At 37.1% G+C, this 19,255-nt stretch overlaps 1 protein-coding gene across 7 annotated transcripts in view; it reads left to right on the top strand.

Moving 5' to 3' along the window:
* Positions 1-19,255, top strand: part of NOVA1 (NOVA alternative splicing regulator 1) — a 217,056-nt gene that overhangs the window by 172,120 nt on the left and 25,681 nt on the right. For 4 of the 7 annotated variants that reach the window (XM_043516105.1, XM_038406996.2, XM_038407001.2 and 1 more), the window contains one exon: positions 5,108-5,179. The exons of the other annotated variants lie outside the window; for them this stretch is intronic. In XM_043516105.1, the coding sequence (XP_043372040.1) occupies positions 5,108-5,179 (72 nt within the window). The remainder of the gene's footprint in view (positions 1-5,107; positions 5,180-19,255) is intronic. 7 annotated transcript variants of the gene reach the window in all.

Below are 19,255 nucleotides of genomic sequence, written 5' to 3'. Positions count from 1 at the left end.
AACTTCTCTATGCGCTGGACTGTAATTAATTACCTAATCTTAATTATTGCTTAATAAAAACAAGCTTTTAAAATCTATAGTTATGTATTTACACAACAGACCCTAACTTTTAAAGATACTTCATGATTATTATGTTGCCTCACTAGAGTCACATGTTAAGAGTTTGTAATAGATTAAAAAAATAATAAACTGCAAAGTGAGCAGTTGCAGGGGAGACCCATTCTGGCACTGTAGAAAGCATACTAAGCCAGTCTTTCAGGTCCTCCAGCACAGTGATGTGGTGGAATCTTGCACAGCAGCTTTGTCCCTTGCCTGGCTTTAGTGCTAAAGCTATTCTGCCCTTAATTTTCATCAGCAGTGGAATTCAAAACGATATTTAAAAAGTGCAAAAACAGACCTGTTGATTTAAGCAATTTAAAATTAAACCACAGAAAGTACATTCACATTATTTTAATGATGCTTAAAAGTCAGGACTTTAAAAAAAGCTGAAACTCAGTCGGTCTTTAACCTTGTGTTATGCAAGGTCACCATTGTTTGGCAAGCCCTGCCATAGCCAACTACAAAGTGGTCAACTGCATGAAGTTTCAGCTTTTAAATTTGAATGTCCTATTTCTTTGTGGTGTTGTCATAGCTTTACCATTGTTTAACAGTGGTATTTTATTATTTAATTTTCTGCCTTTTTCCCCTTCTTCCTTCATTATAAAAACAAACAAACAAACAAAAGCCCACCTAGTATGGCACTAAGAGTTAAAGTACTGAACAGTTAACCCACTCAGTAGAATACTTGTGATCTGGCAGGTAAATATTTAATCTTATTTTTTAAATAATATTTAGGACAAGAGTGTGCCAGTTAGGCACAGCTCAGCATTAAGTGAACTGTGGAGACGCCCCACCTCAGGAAGAAATCTCAGAAGGCCTCCCTGAACACACAGGGAGTGCACCGACTGCTATAGCCAGCCAACTCCTTGCTCAAGGCTATGAAGTATCGGTGTGTTACCGCTCTGTCTTCTTCCTACCTACTTTAGGATGTTATACACCTTGAGGGACAGGGAGAGAGAGAGAGAGAGAGAGAAGTCTCTCAGAACAACTGCAATTCTGTGTGAGCCACCTAAGGATGAAAACGCTTCTTGTATTCTCTCTAAATGCTGCACACTCTTGTGTGTGTCAGGCAGAATTTGGCTGTTGGTCAGTCAACCTTTTTTACTTTTTAATTTTGGAATCACTCTGTTCTAGGAGCACAAAAATATCTATTACCTGTAAACATAAAATATAAGAAAGGCCATAAAATGTATGAACAAAGACAAAAACATTCTGGCTTGGACATTGTTAGTGAAGTTTTAGCTTGCTTCAAAATTTTATAAGCTCTTAAAAATGGTGTAGAGTAGAAATTCTGACTGGCCTTTTACTATAGCCTTGCTAGAGGGCAGCCTATAATTGCTGGCGAGCTTTGGTAATAATATGAATTTTTCAGTCTTGAAAACTGAGACTCCTTAATGTAAAATAATTTTATAATTTCTAATCACTTTATAATTCTCATTCCAGAAGCCTAATAACTTCTAAATTCAAGTGCTTGCCTAATGCAAAATCCTCACTTCGTTTTTAAAATTATTCTACACTGTATAGTAATTCAAAATTGAATCATTTCCAACTTTCATTAATAAGCAATTCTATCTAAAAGTATATTTCACAGATTTCTTGTAAGGCATTTCAAGACATAGAGATGAAACGTATTTTCCATTAATATGAAAGGAAATTATTTGTAAAGTAACCCAAATAACAAAACCCACCAACTTGCCTCTTTCTTTCTAAAAATTCTTATTCACAGTTGTATTCATTAGGAAATAAATAGATGGTTCACATAAATACATATAATATTTATTATTTAAAGAGAATCGTATTGGTTTATTTTGGTGGTGATGAAAGAGGTTTTGTTTGTATGTCTAAAAAAGTGCTATGTGATTATATATTATGCATATCTGTGAAATCTTTATTAAACTGTGTTATCCAGTTTGTAAGTGACCTTTTCTCCCTAATGCACTTGAGGGATATGTGACCTGAAAAACAACTGGAGTTAAAGAGGGTTGAGCAGGGGAAAATGGCTACAAAATATGCACAATGTACAAATTTAGAATCTAGTCCCAATCCCATGGATCTTAATGGTTCAGAATCAGGCTAATTTTTTAATTGAAACATATTTGACAAAAAATAGAGGCTGCATGAGTTAAGAAATCTTGTTTCTGTGAGGACATGCATTAGTTTCTTGCATTATTTACTGTACTATTCAATGAAAAAGAAAATAGTGGTTATGCCAGCAACCACATAAACAGCCCCTGCCTCAGACACAAAACACTTTGATTTGAAAAGCAATTTGCTATACATAATTTTAAATATTTTGTCAGTTGTGTGTGTGTGTGTGTTTATGAAAAAATGTGTATGCCCATTTTGATGCTTGTTTATTAACAATTGTTTTGTATTCAACTGTTCTGACCTTTTTTCATTGTATCATAAAGAAGTTTTTGAGAAAATAAAATAGTGGAGTGCTTCTATTATGGGGAATGTTCTGGTAGGTTCAGTAGACTGTTCGAATACACGAAATGTTAGCATTTCTTTTTTTCCACTGCCATATTTTTTTGCTTTCGGGAAGGTGAATGTTCTTGTTAAATAAGAATTGTGTATATTCCAGCTGTTTTGTGTAACCTGTGCTACTGGTAAATGAGGTATTTCCCAGTATTAAATTGTTCCTATTTCCACATAAATGCAATAGTTGTACTTGCTGAATTCTCTCCATGTATGTTAGACAGATGTTTTAAATCATCTTTTTTCTTCTGATTAATTAGTGTTAGAATATAGAAAAACAAAACACACACAAATTAATGTTGATGACACAAACCATCTGATGCCAGAAATATTACAATTGAGGCTGGTAGTGAAAAAGTCTAATCCTCATCTTGAATTCTGAAGTGTCTGTAAAATGTATTTTGTTCTTTAAATACGTTTTAGGCCGAGAACTTTAATATTCAGTTTAGTACAGGACACTTTTGAAATGATGAGTTACAGCCTCTTTACTCCCCACCTCCCCAACCCATCCTGTTTATAGTGGTAAGGTAGATTTTTAACTAGACTGATGGAAATCAGTGCATTATGATCCACAACTTTGGATGAAATTTTGTCCTGAGTTACATTTATGAAACCTCATTAAACCAGAAGGGTTGCATTGGTGTAATTGACCACCATTAGCTCTGGTAAAATCCACAATTCTTTTTAAAAATAATTCTATTCCAAACAAAGATGTATGACAAACAAAACCATATACTATAGAGAAAGATGTGGGAGAATACTTAACAATTGATCTGTTTTTCTTTACAATATCTCCTGGTTTCTCCAGGTTTACATAATTTAGAAGAGGCCAGTTATTTTTCAGGGAGCACATGGCAGTATGTGCTGTGTTAGAAGCCTTTTGATAAAGTCCTAGCTGATGCTTGGGATAAATTCTTTTTGTTTATGGTGAGTTGAAGGTATGAAATAGGAGCCTGTTTGTTTGTTAAAATTTCTATTGCTTTTCTGATGGCTTTATTTACAAATATATTCTGAAAATCTAAAATAAAAAGTTCTACATTGCTCTGCATATAGGCCTAAATATTCAACATTGTATGCACAAAATGCCTGATGCATATCTTCAAGCCAGTATTCTCCCATTGCATGTAACTTTCTGCATACACACGATTCCAACTTGCTCACATGCATTATGGGGTTTTGTTAGTGCTAAAGTATGTACACCCTTTTAAAAATATGGGTTATACTTTTTAGGACTGTAAATAAATGCAAATACCAAAAATTCTGAAAGTTTACAAGTTTTGCTTTATTTCAAAGTAGTTCTGGTTAATAGTTGTATGACGATATTAGGCACTAGGGTTGCCAGTTTTGTTTGGACATGTTCCTGGAGGTTTCATCACATGACATAATCTTTTTAATTAAAAGTTAATCTTTAATTCCTGGATACTCCAGGACAATCCTGGAGGATTGGCAACCCTATTCTACAGTTTTTAAGTCCTTATTTCTCACAGTAATATTGGTGTACATTCAGATTTTCTAAGATATTTGAACATTGTAGAGATGTTCAAGAAAGTCTGATTTGAATGGGTATTGTATACTATGTCTAGAAAACTGAAGTCTGACATTCTCACTACATTTATATAAAAAAGTTACTCTATTAGGAACTAATGTGTTTGAGAGTTATGTATATAAACATGTACATTTTAAATAGAGCAGTGCTTTTTGATAACAAATGTGTTCAAGTATTAATGTTAACTATATATATTTAGGAAAAAATATCAATAAATATGACTTCTAATTCTTTTTGTGTTAATTTTGAACACAGGCTGGTGCTGCATTACTAACCTTTGCCCTTATTAAATTAATGATCTTTGAATACTAATGATAAATATATCATAGTAAATTGATGTGATGCCATTAGTTGCATGTTCATCCATCATAAGATTGATGTTTACATTTTTCACACATGGCTCTTGATTAAAAAAAATCAGTGAATATTTTAGCAGTTTCTTTTATTGTTAAAAATCTTGAATAGCTGCAATTTTAATTGTTTTGGATATGGGTAAAAAATTATGAAATTTGGTTTGTTGGATATAGTCAGCATATAGAGTGGGTGAATAATTTAATGCCAAAGTAAACTTCACCACTTCTTCCCAGCACTAGCCTTGTTTGCTGATAGAAAGTTTTAGTGTGCTCATTGAACTTGCTGGAATTTGTATTTACTTTAGTCTTCTTATGTACCCCAAGAAGAGGAGCGGGAAAAGAAAATATTCATGTGGTCAGCATATCTTTTAATATTTATGTGAGTTCACCATCTTGATTTCAAGTCATGAATTTGTTTTTATACACATATGCATGCATATTTACATGCATTACTTATTTATTCAATTAACCTTAAATTCCATTAAGTTCCAATGAGTAGGAGAAAGATTTTAGTCTTAGGCTTTATTTTAATTTTATTTTTCTGGTTACATTACTTTTGTTTGTTTATTTTTTAACTGTTCAGTCTAAGGCTTGTAAAGGTTGATTTGCTCCTGAACTGCTTTGTTCCCAGACATTGCCATCTTCCCCAACTACCACCAAGTCCTCTCCATCTGATCCCATGACCACCTCCAGAGCCAATCAGGTACAGTATCATCCTATCATCTACACCATACTTTTCACGGGTGACAGCTTCCAAACTGGAGAAAAAGATATGGTGGGTTAAGGATTTATTCGTTCATTCACATATATACACCCATAATCATAGATATCTAACACTGTTGCATAAAGAACACTTTTCAGAACTTGGAAAATTAAATGGAAAAATAATTCTTCTCTAAACATACTTTTAATTTTTAAATCTCTGATAACAGTAAAATAGACTTTAAAATAGTAATTTTATTATTTTTTAATCTTACTATTTTAATGTATATTTGCAGGGTGTGTATTTGTGTATCATGAGTGCAGTAATTGTCCATGTGTGTATGTTTATGTGTATGTATATATGCACACACATATGTAGTCTTTGGATCCCTTGTAAAATAGAATGGAACTATCCCTAAAACCATATTTAAATAAATGAATGTGATATTAGGAATGGTATATATTTAATTTTGTTTTTTAATTGTGACTTGTATGTAATGTAGAGGCATTATATTTAAACAGATTATGTAGTAAAAGAAATTAATTTGGAAGTAAAATAAAGTAAAATTAAGTCTATTTTAAAACATTTTTAATTACACATTCATTTGAGGTTTGATTACTTCTAATTTGGTTCTTATTTTTAAAAATGCAGATATTGTAATATTAGCTGTAAATTATTTTATCAGACTATTTTATTTTTCTTTGAACTGGGTAATATGTGTAGTTCATTATTCACATAATTCATCATATTGTTGCTTTACTCATTTATGTAAAGTTCCAAGTTACTTACTGACCTTCATACCATCCAGATTCAGTCATAGCAGTTGTTCAGTGGCTGGTTTTAAGATATACCTGTAAACTGTTAAGGCTAAAAGTACCCTGTATGTATTTTAATAATTGCATTCAATGCATTAATTTTAACACATACTTTGTTTATTTATGTCAGCTTCTCTTGAGATCTCGTGCAAATTTTATTCAAATCTCAGGAAGGGTTTTCTTGACAGCAAGCTGTTTTTTCTCACGGATAATTAACATGCCTCTGAATGATTGGTGCTAGGATAACTTGTGATAACTACTTTAGAACCTGTGTTCTATGTAAATAACCAGGCTCAGCATATAGCAGTGCATTAAAATTATATATATAACATTTTGATCATTATAAGAGAATCTGTTGAAAGTGACATCTGGCACAAAAACATGATAAACTTTATTTTCGGGGAGAAATTTTATAGATGGAAGGAAGGAAGCTTTGGTCAGAGAACTATATGTGGTACTATCCCACAGGTTGATTTGAAACTCTTGTATATAGCCTCCTGCCACTCCAACAGTGATTATTTGACTTCATCATCAATTAAAAAACAAAGATAAAAGGTTAGCAAAGAGCTAGTAAGACTTCTCTATGAACATCGTGTTCAGCATTTCTTCTTTCTGTATCTGAATGTTAGACTTGCATGTACCTTAATTAAAAAGTATTTAACATATTGAGCAAACTACTAATTATGCTATTTTAATTGTCTCATTGCCTGCCTCTTTCTTTCTTTCTTTCTTTCTTTCTTTCTTTCTTTCTTTCTTTAAGAGGCTACCTGATGATTGTTGTAAGACCAAGCGTTCATTGTTTGCAGGGCAAAAAATAAGTGTTTATTTAACAGGAAACATGATTTTGTGCATGTTGATTGAATAGCATCAGAGATGTAGCTGTTTTCAATCTGTTTATTGAAGTTTGAACTATCCAAGATTTAGCTTAGAGTCTCAGTATATGAAAAATAAATTTGTGTTCACCTATTAAAAATGTTTTGCTGATTTTCTAGAAAAGTTGGTCTATGTGGAAGAGATTTCTAATAAAATCAGTACTGTATTGAATATTCAAACTGGAGGACAAATATCTATGCTTCTGTGTCACATTACATTGTTAAATATATTTTATTCATAGACTGTTTTGCTGTTTAGTTCTTATACAAATGATCAGAATCTCTTTTGGACAGTATTAAAAAAGGTGTAAATGAAGAAAGATATGAGAACCATAACTGATGCCTGGAGCTGTATTTATTATTAATTTTGAACATTCTTATTAGTTTATAATTATTTTATACCCCACTATATTTCTTAGTGCTGTCTATCCATTTCAGCAGAAAGCATGTGGCACATGATAAGGTAATTAAGTCAAGGCTTTGCTGTTCATTCTGGTGATAGGTGACGTAGCTGGCAATTGTTTCTAGACTGTAGCGGTGATTAACATTCAGCACCAGTATATCGACAAATATCTGCACTGCGGCTGTCACATGAAAATAGGTTCCAGCATGGTAATCTCAACCTGTCAGTAGTTGTGTAAGTAACCAACACAGGAGGACTGGAGAACAAAACAAATGTTTGTTTTAATACACTGCTGTAGTTGTGATGATTCTTAACTTTAAGTAACTGTACAGATATGTATATTCTCACAAAACATTGTGTAAAGATAACATTAAGCAGCTGTTTTAAATGGACAAAAGTCAGGAAATTCAGAGTCTGGGTTGAAACCGCATACACAATACATGCCATTGTGCCTATATTGCAGCTCATATGAGATTTAAGATCACCCACTTTTCTTAGAGTTTTTGAAATAACAGAATATCAAACATTATACTCAAGATCCACAGGGTGACTTAAGCAGGTCCTGAGCAAGGATTCGTCCTGGGGAAAGATGAGCATGGGTTCTGCCTATGTCAGGGGAAGGCTAATTTAAACTGGGGCAGAGGGCTCCTTAGGTGTCGTACTGGAGGAGATTACCCAGAGATATGCAGTGGTGGAGCTCATCTCCTGGATGCTGTTTCCCTGCTCACTGTGTGGGAGCTGCCAGCAAACTCTTGCTTCCTGCAATACCTTGTGTTATGGGCAGCTTATACTTGTGCACCCTATCCTCATGCACGATTTCAGCCAGGAGAAGCCAAGAACCTGATTTTTGCCAGCAGACGCTAGGGTCACCAGATGGCAAAAATAAAATATTGGGACACATGGGAGAGGGAGGACAGCCACAGACTCACAGCCCCCACTGGAGCCATGGAGAAGGGGGGCACCCAACCCGAGGAAGCTGCGTGTCGGGGGGCGCACAGACCCTGCCAAGGCCCCTGCTGCGGGTTGGGGGCACACGGCCCCAGCTCTAGCCCCGTCATGGGTTAGTGGTGCACGGCCCAGCCCCTGCCGCAAGCTGTGGGTCAAGGGCACACAGCCCAGCCCCCACTGCAAGCCATAGGTCAGGGCGCACCGCGTTGGCTCCAGCCCCTGCCACATGCCATGGGTTGGGGATGCAGGGCCCCAGCTCCCACCACAAGGGTGGGGTTCAGAGCTGGGGCAGGGGGTTGGGGCATGGAGAGGGAGTTTGGGGTCCTGACTCTGGGAGGGAGTTTGGTTGTGGGAGGGGGTGTGGGCTCTGGGAGCACTTACCTCAGGCGGCTCCCCAGAAGTGGTGACATCTCCCTCTAGGTCCTAGGCAGAGGCACAGCCAGGCATCTGTGCGCGCTGCCTTGCCCACAGGCACCACCCCCATAACTCCCATTGGCCACAGTTCCTGGCCAATAGGAGCTGTGGAGCAGGCAGTGATGGCAGGGGCAGCACACACAGAGCCTACCTGGTCATCCCTGCACCTAGTACCAAGAGGGAGATGCGCGGAACCAGCCCCGCACCAACTGGACATTTGGCAACCTTATAATATTGGGACAAATGGTGTCCTGATTGTACATAGGTCAGGACGCAGGACAAAGAGTTAAATATCGGGACAGTCCTGATTTTATTGGGACATCTGGACACTGTAGCAAACGCCAATAGAACTCTCGCAACAAATCTGGTCTATTTTATTTCCATCTTTGAATATTTTGGTTTTTGTCAATTTAAATTAGATCATTGCCACCTTTTTACATAATAATCTTTCTAACAGTTGTAATTCTTTTATGTAAACCTACAATTATGAATTATTGCTATTTTTCTATTTAGCTTACAGTAATGGTTATGTGTCAATCAACAGTAAGCAGAGATTCTCTAAAATGGTTTTTGCACAGTGGAACATGGCAAATCCTTCAGACCGGTTACTTTGTGGTATTAATTGAATTGCCATGGATACAGCAGAGACCTAAAAAATGTAAGACATGTTTGTTGCAAGAAGCTATAGATCTGCAATTGTAATTGTTAAAATGCATTGCTTATATTTTCGTATCAGAGTGCCCATGGGCATTTATCCATATTAAAAACTAATGAACAGCAAAACTTCAGTTGGAAAAATAAGAAGCCAAAGATGTTAAAATTTGTGGTACTCAAAAAGCATTTGAAACTTGCCTCTTCTGAATGTCTATCATGTTAAAAGGCATCAGCCAATTTTCCTATTTTTATTTATTACTTTTAGGCTGAGAATTTAAATTTTGCCCCAGTGGGAATTTTGTCAGCCATGTTTATAGTGGAAATGTTAACAGACACTGAAGGACAACAGTAAAATTGCACTGCTATCATAAATGTTCCTGAAATTGGAGGAATATAGCTTTACTTTTATTTATCAAAAGAAAGAAATCAATTTTACTTCTCTGAAGTATCCTTCAGGTGGGAGATTATTTTTCAGAATGATGAATAATGCCATAAAAATCGTATTAAAACAGTTGATTTGAGGGTTTTTCCATCCCCCAAGTCCTATAAAAAGATACAATTTTAATAGTTGTGCTAACAATTACTAATAGCAGTAAAGTAACAAAAGTATTTCTCAAACATGTTATATGATATTTTGCTCTGTTTATGGGATTATTTCTAATTTATTTGACATGTTTTACAGACATACATTTATTTTAGGTTAAAAAAAATAAATTCCGTACGTGTAGCCTGCTCTTTGGGGGGCAGTATGTAGGTGTAGCACCCAATGAACAGGGAAGTAATTATGCATCAGAAATGTACATTCCTTCCCTAGTTCTTCTTGCGCCACATGCAGAGCAATCTGCTGCTGTCACATACCAGTGACCCAAGTAGTACCATTAACTCATACTGACCAGAGGAGCTGGTCTACTCTCCACCTCTCTCATGCCTCGTGCTCTGGGGAAGTAATGGGCTTGCGACACATGCTTACAGACTCAAGGTTCAGGAATGCCACACAAGGGCTAAACAGGGATGGTTTTACCCATCCTCATGGCCTAGCCACGGATGCATAGGCTGGGTCGTGATTTGGCCCTTACTATTAAAAACTATTTTTATCAATCTAATAAATAGCCTTCCTGTTCTTTGTACCCAGTTGTATTTTAAAATAGTGCACTGATTTTGTCACTGGTGATTTATAGTTATATCATCAGATCATATATTTTACTTCTGTTTTGTTAAAAATAAAATAGATTCATATGGGTTACGTAGAATGATATGAAGTCAGTGGGGTACCAGGTGTGTGCAAGGATGTGCCCATTCATTTCTCAGGGCCTAAGACTCTTCGGGGCCATTGGCTTAGTCTTCATGTGTGTTTGTACGGTGCCTAGCATAACGGAGCCCTTATCCTGCTTGGGGCATCTGATCTCCGCAATGAATGTATTAAATAATAAATCTCAGTCCTGATCTCTCAGCCCCAGCCTAATCCCCCCAGAGACGTTACCTAAAATGCCTTACATATAAGTTTATTGGGAGTTTGTGAAGTTGAACGAAAGACTGAAGTGATTAATCATATAGCATTGGATGAGCAAAATTGAATTCTGACCTTCAGGAAGTGGGTAAGTGCTTTGGTATAGAGTTGTGGGCAAAGAAAAACTGAAATCACCATCCTTCAGTAATGCTGCAAGAGACACTGGTCAGAACTAGTGTGGCATAGGGAATGGCAGATGACCTCAAGGTTAGGAATCAATTATATCATAGCACCCACAAAATCAAACTGGCACATGAGAGTTGAAATAAGCTTTTATCCAGAAGTAGCTTTCCTTATGGTATGTATTACCACAAACTACTTTCTTATAGTTGAGAATTGAAAATAAAAGTATATTTGTACAAATGAAAACAGAATGTTCATAACACTGAGAGCCTAATATTTACCCTTACATTAGAAATACATCATTTGCAATCTGGAAATCCCATCGCTTCTGAGGCTAATTTCGTGCTTCTGTTTCTGAGACAATGGGGCTGATTTTCTTCTGAGACATAGCAGGGGGTGCCAGTTCCAGCTCCCTGATTCTCTGAGACAGCCCAATGCTGATGATGCATAGCACTGTGTAGGCAACTCTAAGATCTGTTACTGCAGCAGGGTAATTTAATGGACCTTATGTCAGTGGCGGATTGCCATAGTGGAGAATTTCTCTGTCATGCCCCTTGCCCATCCCTATATGCCCTTATGTGACCCTTTATGCCACCTGAATTGTGCAAGAAGAGACCTGCCCCAAGGTACCATTACAAATCAATCCCACTGTCTGTGATTAGCAGGAGTTATGAAATAGGATAGTTTCTGCCCATATCATTGTAACCACACCAAGCACATTGTAATACATGGATAAGAACTCAGTTTTCATAATTTCCAAAGTAAGGCATGTTCTAAATATATATGTATATTTAAAATGAATTCTTGTCAACTGCTGGAAATGGCCCACCTTGATTATCACTACAAAAGGTTCCCTCCCCACCCCCTCACCCCCCTGCTGGTAATAGCTCGCCTTACCTGATCATTCTCCTTACAGTGTGTATGGTAACACCCATTGTTTCATGTTCTCTGTGTATATACATTTCCCCACTGTATTTTCCACTGAATGCATCCGATGAAGTGAGCTGTAGATCACGAAAGCTTATGCTCAAATTTGTTAGTTTCTAAGGTGCCACAAGTCCTCCTTTTCTATTATTATTATTATTTATTATTTATTATTGTACTTTATTTGATCAAATATCATCCCTGTGGAAAGTACAGAAAGCAATGAGACAGATATTGACCCTTTCTCACCATAACAATCTAGTAGCGAACAAGTACGGAACACCTGTGAGAAGGTGTGTTTAGTCCCAGAAGACACTCATAAAATCAAAGAAGCCCAGGTCATACTCACAACAGTGATGCGCTGTCTGAGAGGGACTACCCTTAATGGTATATATTGTATTTCTAATGTGCCTATCACCAGAGGATCAAGTACGGTAGGTTAAATAATGAAAAAAGAGAAAATCTATTTGTGGATGGATTACTCTAATTTTCTTTTTATTCAGACCATGCGTTATTCACTCAGACAGGCACGAGTATATCTGGAAATATTTGTGAACCCTGGAAGTTTAACAAATTCATACCAGAAATTTTTAATTTGCTATTCATCATTCATTATTTTCCTGTTGAAAAGTTTGTCATTGAATCAGGGAGCAGAAACAATATCATATGACTAATCACATACTGAATTGTGAATAAAGAATAATGCAGAAGTTGTAGTGAAGTTGTAGTTGTAGTGTGGAGCACTCGGGGTCTAAAGAGGATTTGTCCAAATCAGATATCGAAGATATCAGCTCAGGAATTATTCACAACCCACTCATCCCTTCTCCCCTCCCCCCAAAAGCCTAAATTTATAAAATATTTGGTTTGAAAAATCCTTTTTCACCTTTTTAGTATCTAGGCATTTCATAATAGCTGCACCCTTCAGGCAGGCTATCTGTCTGTTGGGCCATCCATCTGTGTTCTTATAACCATTATTATGGTATCTAAGCACCTTACGTATCTATTAAAGTGAGCACAAAAAGATGCATTCCATTCCAAAGGGCCTGAGGTTCATGGCTGTTCTGATTATTTCTGGGAAAGTGTCTTATAGTTGTGGTGGGCCAATTGTTGAAACTGTTTTCTCTCCTGAACAGGAATTCAGCACATACAATCTCCTAGAATGGGGTGGTCTGTCATTTAACATGAGCCAGACCTAAGGAGAGTTTGAAGATATAGATCAGAAACTTGAATTTGAACAGTTATTCAAGTTCATGTTCAGTTCTTTTCCTGACCCAAATTCAAAAACTATCTTTCATCTATTTGCAGGACACAATCACAAGGAACATTAGACAGATCCTTTCTCTTCCCCTGTGTGTTTAAAACATTGCTATTCTAGTGGAGAGTTATACATTAAAGGGATTTTAAAGCCATAATTCTAACCTCCACTTACTCCAAGTAGGCCTACTTTTTACATACTGTATAGTGTTCCATAAACATGTGCTGGCCTCTGCCCCAGTTTGCAATTTGAAAATGAAATAATTGGTGAGTGTTTAACCTTCCAACATAATAGCTAGGTTTAACCTTCCGAATAAGAACTTTTATCTTCAGTATATATTGTTCTATGTTTACTGTAGAATATGAAAAGTGGATTTAATTTGGTGTTTGCATAAATTCCATGGTCCCTTTAGTTAGAATCTGAATATTCTTCAGAGAAGTATTGATATATAGGTCTTGCCGTCAGTGGTGGTCCACTTCTGGTGGTGGTCCACTTTATTTGGGTAGCTTCCCTCATCAGCAGTCCAATTAGGCATGCCATTCCTTCCAGGAATCTAAACCTAGTCTTTCACTCCTTCTAGTCCCCTCATAGGCCACTGAGCTCCCCATCCCCATCTCTCCCCTGTCTTTCCTCTCTTAAAATGCTATTTTTGTGGTCAGTCTCTGAGAAAGGATTTGGTAAGCAGAAAGCTGTCTTTTTGATCTTCAACCTTCGAAAGCCCTTTCTATACTAAAAGTTTTAACTGAGTTTATAACCCATTAGTTCTGTGGTTGCCTCTAAAAACGTGATTTGTTTTTTGATTTGATTTGTGTCCCCACATACCTATGGTTGTTTGATTAATAACTGGCAGCTAATGGGTTTGTTCTTGCCAGCTGCCTAACTCGTCAGATAAGTTATCTTGTAACTGGTTTGTAACACTGAAGTTTTCTTTGTTGATGGTAACTCTTAGCTGTGCTGGGTCACCTAATTTAGCCAGTCCTCTTGCTTCCCAGCTCTCCCTGCAGTAGGTTTACATTGCTCCAGGTGCTGATAATAGCAGTCCTGTCATCCAGGTGCTATATTCTCGACCGAGACACTGTCGAATGACTAATCAGATTTTCCCAGAATGCACTGACACAGCCGTGGGCAGGTATCATGATAAGCTCAGATGCACAGACCTGTTTGACACATTGGTTAGACCAGTGTTGTAACCTGGGCAAATGAGAGTGCCTAAAATAGTTACAGAAACATGGATATCTTTGTAGGATGGAGTAGAGTTCAACGGTAATAAGATAGTTTTATGGATTAATTCGTTTCTGCATAATGTGACCTCTCCATTTCAAGTTAATAAGAAGGTGGAGTTCTCTGTCTGAAGACAGTGCCGATTGTGCACTCTGGACATAAGGTAATCATTAATACTTCTGATATATTATCTGGAAAGAATTAAGGAAATTCATTTTTCTGGTCTACTATTCATTCTGTGGTAGGAGTCCAGGGTAGGTGCCAAATTTCTACGGTTACCTTGGTTTACTGGATTGAAATTAGCATTTGGGAGTTCTGTTTGGATGATGGGCCTCAATGTCTTTGTCTGCGACCAATTCCTGAGCAGAGTTAAAGCTTTGTGCTATGAACGGCATTTGTTTTTCATCTGTTTCTTTGTGTAAGTCAAGTGTTTTGTATTATAAACCCTTGTTGGTTTAGAATCTCCACATCTCCCTATAATTTTGCAGTGGCTGAGATCAAGTGATGCACTTTTGCTGACCATACTTGTGTACTCCTATGGATTGGAAACAGCATATTTCAGATGCCAAAGAATTTGCTGCATAAAAATAGTTGAAAATAAATATATCCCAGCAGTTGGTATTTGGTGTAATGATTTTTTTACCTTCTAAATTATGTTTCTCCCTCTCGGATGTGCCAGTCAAATGACTCTGAGGTTGATTATGCTATTGATATGTAGGTAGGTAGTGCTTAGGGTCACTTGTCTTTATTTTATTTTTTCACTTTCTCTCTGTGTCATTCCTCTCTACTTGAGTGTATGGGAACTTCAGCTGGGAAATTCCTGAGACACAGGACATAACATAATCTCAGTGCTAAATTTTTAGGCAATATTTGCCTATCACTTACCTGACATAGTAAGTTTCAGATTGGTGTATCAGACTTAGAGATATCATTTCCAGTTTAAGTTTTCAGTTGTACAAGATTTAATTAAACAACTCCTGTTGACTTTAATGAAAGGTCTGTGGTCTAACTCCATGCAACTCTGAAAATTTAGGATGTGACTAAATCAAAATCTTTAATGTGGGCCAGATCTGGTCCCATCGTGTATACTGGCACAAAAGAGTAGAGGTGCTTAAGATATCCATCCCTTTACCCCATGGTACTTCTGCAATATACCACAGCTTCTTGTGCTCAAAGGGAAGCAGGCACAGTGGAGCTGCTACTTTTCTCACCCTTGCAGGTGGCAGGGGTTGGGGAGTGGGCAGAGCCATGACTACACCCTCTCAATGTGCCCAGTAGCATAGCTGTTCCAGAGCATCGTATAGCATCAAGTAAGCTGCAACAGGTATAGACGCATCACAGTTGACTCCTTCTCCAGAGTAGTAAGGAGACAAAGAGGCAATTGTGACTCAGGGAATCACTGTCTCCCTCCCAGGCAGCTTCCAGGGACAATGAACCAATGCACTGCACCTTAATGCAGGCACTATCCCAAACTGATCATCTGCCCTTTTTTGATGACCAGTTTGGGATATTGCCTGCAGTAATGTGCAATGCGTGGGTTCATTGCCCCTGGAAGCAGCTCTGAGGAGGAGAAAGGAAGGCGGTTGACTCCCTGTACTGTGGGGAGTAAGAGGATGGTTTTCTGCCTACACTAGTGATGAGTCCTTTTCCTATAGCACAGTATCGTGGACTCTGAGCCAGCAAGTCAGCCCCTGTTAATATCCGTTATGCTACTGTCCAAAAAAAAAAGTGAACTCACATTTTATTCAGAAACTATAAGCATCATTTTTCCTATTCCTGTGCATGTGGTTATTTTCACTCTTACTTTTTCTGACAGTAAATTAGAATTCTTATAGGTAATAACAGTCAAGACCCAGTCAAGGAATTACTGACCAGCAGGAATATTGTAACCTTAGCCACTTAGTAATGACCTTAGAAATGCCCAGGGGCCAAGTGCAATATTGCTGTTATAACCTGCTTGGGTTTATATTCTGTCCTAAATTGAAAGTTTTATGCTTTTCCTATTGTGCCAAGATTCCTTCAGCATACTTTCCAGATAATTGATCACAGTAATGCTCCAGTTGTACTGGGTATTTCTGGAGAATGAATGCACAGAACAACAGCCAGTCATATTTTCTCTTTTATTAAGGATATACTATTTTTATGGTCAGAAAGGTGACTGTTTTGAATTTATTTTTCTATCAATTACTTCATATCAAATTTGTCATAATTATAAATTAAAAGAAGCAATTTCTCAGCATACTTTTATCTACTTAGATTGTAAATTTTTCAGGATAGGGGCTTTAATTATGTTTTTACAGTGCGTAGCACAGTGGGGCTAGGGCCTTTAGGTGCTACTTCAAGACTAATGATAATGTAAATCAATCTGCCATTTCTGCCTCCTACATCATCACTACTGTGTTGAGAGGAGAATAAAATCTTGCTTTAAAAAAAACACAACTGGGAAAACACGTAGCAGGTAATGTGATGTTTCAGATGCATATGATACGCAGAAGCTTCTATTGCAGGGTTACAATTCTAACCAAAACCACTCTTGAAAAGATGGAAAATAAAAATGTAATTCTGTAAGTAACTTGCTCACAACATAGTCCAAACTCCCCACTGTTCTTAGGTCTGGTTTTATTAACACAGAAATTAACTATAAGAAAATTAAGTACGTTCAAACTTTCTCCCCACTTTTAGCTGCTCCTAGTGTTCTTTTTTCCAGGCTTCTCAGTCAAAATCTTTTTCTAGAGTGTCACCCTACTTCTCTTATGGTCAGTTGGGCTATTGAGCCACTGTTGTCAGTCACCAGAACCCCCTTTACGTTCCCGAGAATGATGAACACATGCTAACATGGTGAACTGTTTGTCATTGTTTTTTAAGGAGATAGTAATGCCTATAGTTAAGGTTGCCTAACACTTGTCAGTATGAGATATTGTTTTCAGTTGTTTATATTTTATCAAACTTTAACCATTTCGGATGAAATTTTTCAGTCCATGTGTCTTCCTCAGGCAGCCATTTTGAAAATGGATAATTCTTCATGAGTTTCTGTGAAGATTTTATTCCTCAGTCACTCCTGACACACACACTTTCAGTTATGAAGAATAACACAGTTGCCCTTGATCCTATTTTAAGAAATGTTCTTAAAATGGTGAAGAAATTATCCTTTAGTTGTGGGTGGTATGTTGCTGTGAAACTTCATATAGTGTTAGTTTTTATGCCTTTTGAATTTTCATGTCTTTTTTTGTTTGTTTTCATACAATAATTTTCAATAGGAAGTAGTCTCTGAAATTCATCTGTGGCAGACTCACCGCTTTTTGACAATTTGCATATATATTTTTAGAAATCATATATCTACACAAAAATTGGTAGAGGAATGAATTTTAAGTTGTTGGTTTCCAGACATCACTTACTATTAAAAGTTGTTATAGGAAAACAAACAAAAACTACATAATTCAAAAGACATACAAATGAACATTGAAATTTCATACTGAAAGGCCACCTACAAGTAAAGAATAAGAATGTCTTCACCATTTTAGAACAGTTCTTAAAATAATAATTTATACCCCCTTTTAAGAACATTTCCTTCACTGTGAAGTCACAATCAGTACCTCCATAATATTGTATGCTACTAACGTCTAGTACTAAGTTTGTTACATTTCCTTTGTGGATCATTTTGTTGTTGCTCTCTCCATAAACTATCATTGTTTTAGAACTACAGGTAATTTTATTGTGGTGTAAATGATATTTGATTAATTTCAGGAATGTAGGGCAATGGAAAGCAAACTTGCCTTGTTCAAAAATATAAAGAGAAGTAAATGCAGTTGAATAGCAATATTTGTTTATGAACTTTACTCTTTAAATTGTAGTCAGATTCACTTATATCACTTTTTAAAAAATAATGGCCAAGGTAAATAAATGGCCAATCTTGTTGCTTAGGGGTCTTATTGGTCTCTTCCATTAATTCATTTTCTTCAAAGACTAGAAGTCCTCACCCACTCTTCAGGAAATTCCATACATCAGCAGCAGATGACAGGGTACTACAGAGGTTTGGATAGTAGGATAGTGCAGCTTGTAATGTTTCTGCACTGTAGAACATAGATTATAGGGCTATGTCCTGTGAATATTGGGCAAGTTATGTATGTAAAAATAATCATCTTACTTGGAAGGTCGTCTTCCCCTAATTGCCTACTGTAGACCTGAAGCAGAGCATGTTGGTACCATCAGTTGTATTCAAGTGTGATTCTTCTCGGAAAAGTGACATTCAAAATGGCATGATGAGGTTTCATGTTTCTCACTGATTCCATGTTGAATTTGCTCAATTTACGATTAAAAAGGTATAGGTTCATTTTCTAAGTGGCAACCTGTAAACTGAACCTAAGTTGTGAGAGTCATGTTGGTCTCACTCTTTTTCACACACCTTCATCAGTAACAAAAACGCTGCATGCCAAATTATGCACTCATTCCAATCTGGAATATATTATTGGAATGGGGGCTGTAGGGAAAAAGTATGTTTTAAATTTATAATTTCTCAAAAATTCTGATAATTTCCACTTTAGCAATTTCCATTGCATTGTAAGAGCTTAGCTCACATTTCTAATGTAATATGTCACAGGTGGCCAAACTGTGGCTCGTGAGCCACAGGCTCTTCTACCATTGCAGTGCGGCTCACTGAGCCCCCCACATACCCCCAAGGTCCACCTATCAGATGGCAGGGAGCTCAGGACCTCCGCTTTGCAGCACGGTGGTGGGGTAGGGACTTCTGCCCAGCAGGAGGGGGGTATCTCAATAGGAGTGGGGCCGAAGCCCTAAGCCCCAGCAGGTTCCTCCAACGGGGCTGAAGCCCTGAGTCCCAGCAGGTGCACCTTGGCTCTTGACCTTCTGAAGATTATTGTATGCAGCTCTGACGGTCAGTAAGTTTGGCCACCCCTGTAATATGTTGTTCTATTTTCATTCTC

This window comes from Dermochelys coriacea, chromosome 6 (genome assembly GCF_009764565.3).
Source record: "Dermochelys coriacea isolate rDerCor1 chromosome 6, rDerCor1.pri.v4, whole genome shotgun sequence".
NCBI lineage: Eukaryota > Metazoa > Chordata > Testudines > Dermochelyidae > Dermochelys > Dermochelys coriacea.
This window is presented reverse-complemented; position numbering and strand designations above follow the sequence as displayed.